The sequence below is a fragment of the Gavialis gangeticus genome, unplaced genomic scaffold (assembly GCF_001723915.1).
Source record: "Gavialis gangeticus isolate Ggan-Ray unplaced genomic scaffold, GavGan_comp1, whole genome shotgun sequence".
NCBI classification, from domain to species: Eukaryota; Metazoa; Chordata; order Crocodylia; family Gavialidae; genus Gavialis; species Gavialis gangeticus.
The window spans coordinates 89,445,497-89,447,361 of record NW_017728992.1 but is presented as its reverse complement, the minus strand read 5'-3'; the positions used below and the strand labels follow the sequence as shown (position 1 = coordinate 89,447,361).

Genomic DNA, 1,865 nt, shown 5'->3' with positions numbered 1-1,865 from the left:
GCTGGAGGCAGCTGTGTTGAGTATGGTAAAGGAACCAATCCCTCATTTATTATATTGTTCCTATGGAAAAATTGGTTCCGAGTTACAATGTTTTGACTTAAGACATGGTTTCAGGAACCTATAGCATCGTAAGTCTGAGGACTGCCTGTACTGGAAACAAACATACACATGCACTCTGAAAAGATGAAGCACTCTATATTTCACTTACAGTATTACCCGAATAATATTTTAGAAGCTCGTTGAAATCACTGTCACCCATATCCTTGAGCTGGTTCTGCTGAGCACTCATTGTAAAAATAGGCTAGGAAAGAATAAAATGCAGACTTGTTAAATTTCTACACTTTTATGTTTACACAAATAATATCACGTTCTGTGGAGTGCAGTTTAAGGCAACATCAGCCTGTTAGCAGTGGGAAGACAGCATGATCCAGAACAAGGGAGAAATTCGCATGAGCTATTGAAGTTCTGAATTTCTTTTCAATTTCTTTAAATGTTCCACTTTGTGGGACTGCAAGCCTCCCTGAATCAAAACATTTCCCAGGTTTTGTTTCAAAAACAGTCTTATTTTTCCACAACCTCATCGAGTAGCATGTGAGACTTCATTGTTTGAAATTTCTTTTGGATAAGCACCTATCCACAGTGGGCTGAGCAGACAGGAATGCAGCCATACCTTTTTGGTAAGTCAATGGCTTTCAGTAATGATGTGTTTGAGAGCACTGCTGCTTGGCAGTGCAATGGCAAGTTTCCCATGTAAGCATAGCCTGACAGAGTTAACTGAGATTACTTTGTATATCCTTTCTCACTGTGTACAATCGTAATTGGACTCACTCCTTCAGAGAAGTGTATCCTTGTCACCGCTGCTGAATTTCTTAAGTATATTAGCATTTCTGAAGGTTTTTTGTTCCTTTGTCTAAGTGCTACATGTACCCGAAGAGGATCTTAAACTGAAAACAATTTTAAAACTTCAAAAGCAACTATGAATACCTGCTCTTCAAAAGGGCAAAACCAAAGTGGCATCTCTGAATGTTCCTCATGGCATCCCTACAAGCTATGTTGCGACTGATTTTGATTCAGCTATGAGGTTGACTGGCTAGCACAGAAGCACATATGGAATCCCTTGCAAAATAAATTGGATAAACATGGAATAAACACCTAAAAATCTGATTCAACTTTGTTTACTTTCCTTTCACTCTCTAGGTAAAAACAGATGTCCGGTTTATCCCAGGTCTGATTGGGTCACTCATTTACACACTCAGGTGGAATGGCAATTAACTCATATTAGCTCCAATTTTCCAGGAAAAAGTTATATCTTATCTTGAATACTTCACAGGTACTTAAAGTATAGTAACGGGCCTGTACCTCTGTAGGATCCCAGGATAAAAAGCTTTGTCCAGGGAGAAATCCAATATCTGTTTTTAGCCCCTGAGGGAGTGAAGAATAGCTATACAAGTGCTAGTGGTATATCTAGACATTTACTGTAATGCAGTATCAGGTCAGATATTTGTAATGTGGAAGCAATGATGGTATTTTACAGTTTAATCATAAATCATTTCTAAGATACTTAATTTTTTAACCCAGAAGGGATCATTATCATCACCTAGTCTGACCTCTGTGACTCAGCTAACAGATTTCACTCACCAATTCCTATATGCCTAATAAAAGAAAGAATGTAGCACAAAGAATTAAGTTTTTTTTTTACCTGATAACCTCCTAGGGTTATTGTGATTGATATATCAAGAGGCTTGTTGACGACGCCTGCAACAGATTTGATTAAAGACATGAAGAGTAGCGGGAACCAGACAATACAAATCAGCAAGACGACAATCATGCCACCCATTCCATACTTCACAACTTTCTTTTTCTTC

General features: G+C 38.2%; 1 protein-coding gene across 3 annotated transcripts in view; it reads right to left on the bottom strand.

The window, feature by feature from the left end:
• The window catches only part of PIEZO2 (piezo type mechanosensitive ion channel component 2), a 655,640-nt gene that overhangs the window by 32,778 nt on the left and 620,997 nt on the right, over window positions 1-1,865 (bottom strand). For all 3 annotated transcript variants that reach the window (XM_019525255.1, XM_019525272.1, XM_019525264.1), the window contains 2 exons: window positions 1,700-1,865; window positions 209-301 (listed from right to left, as the gene is read on the bottom strand). In XM_019525255.1, coding sequence (XP_019380800.1) covers window positions 209-301; window positions 1,700-1,865 — 259 coding nt within the window. The remainder of the gene's footprint in view (window positions 1-208; window positions 302-1,699) is intronic.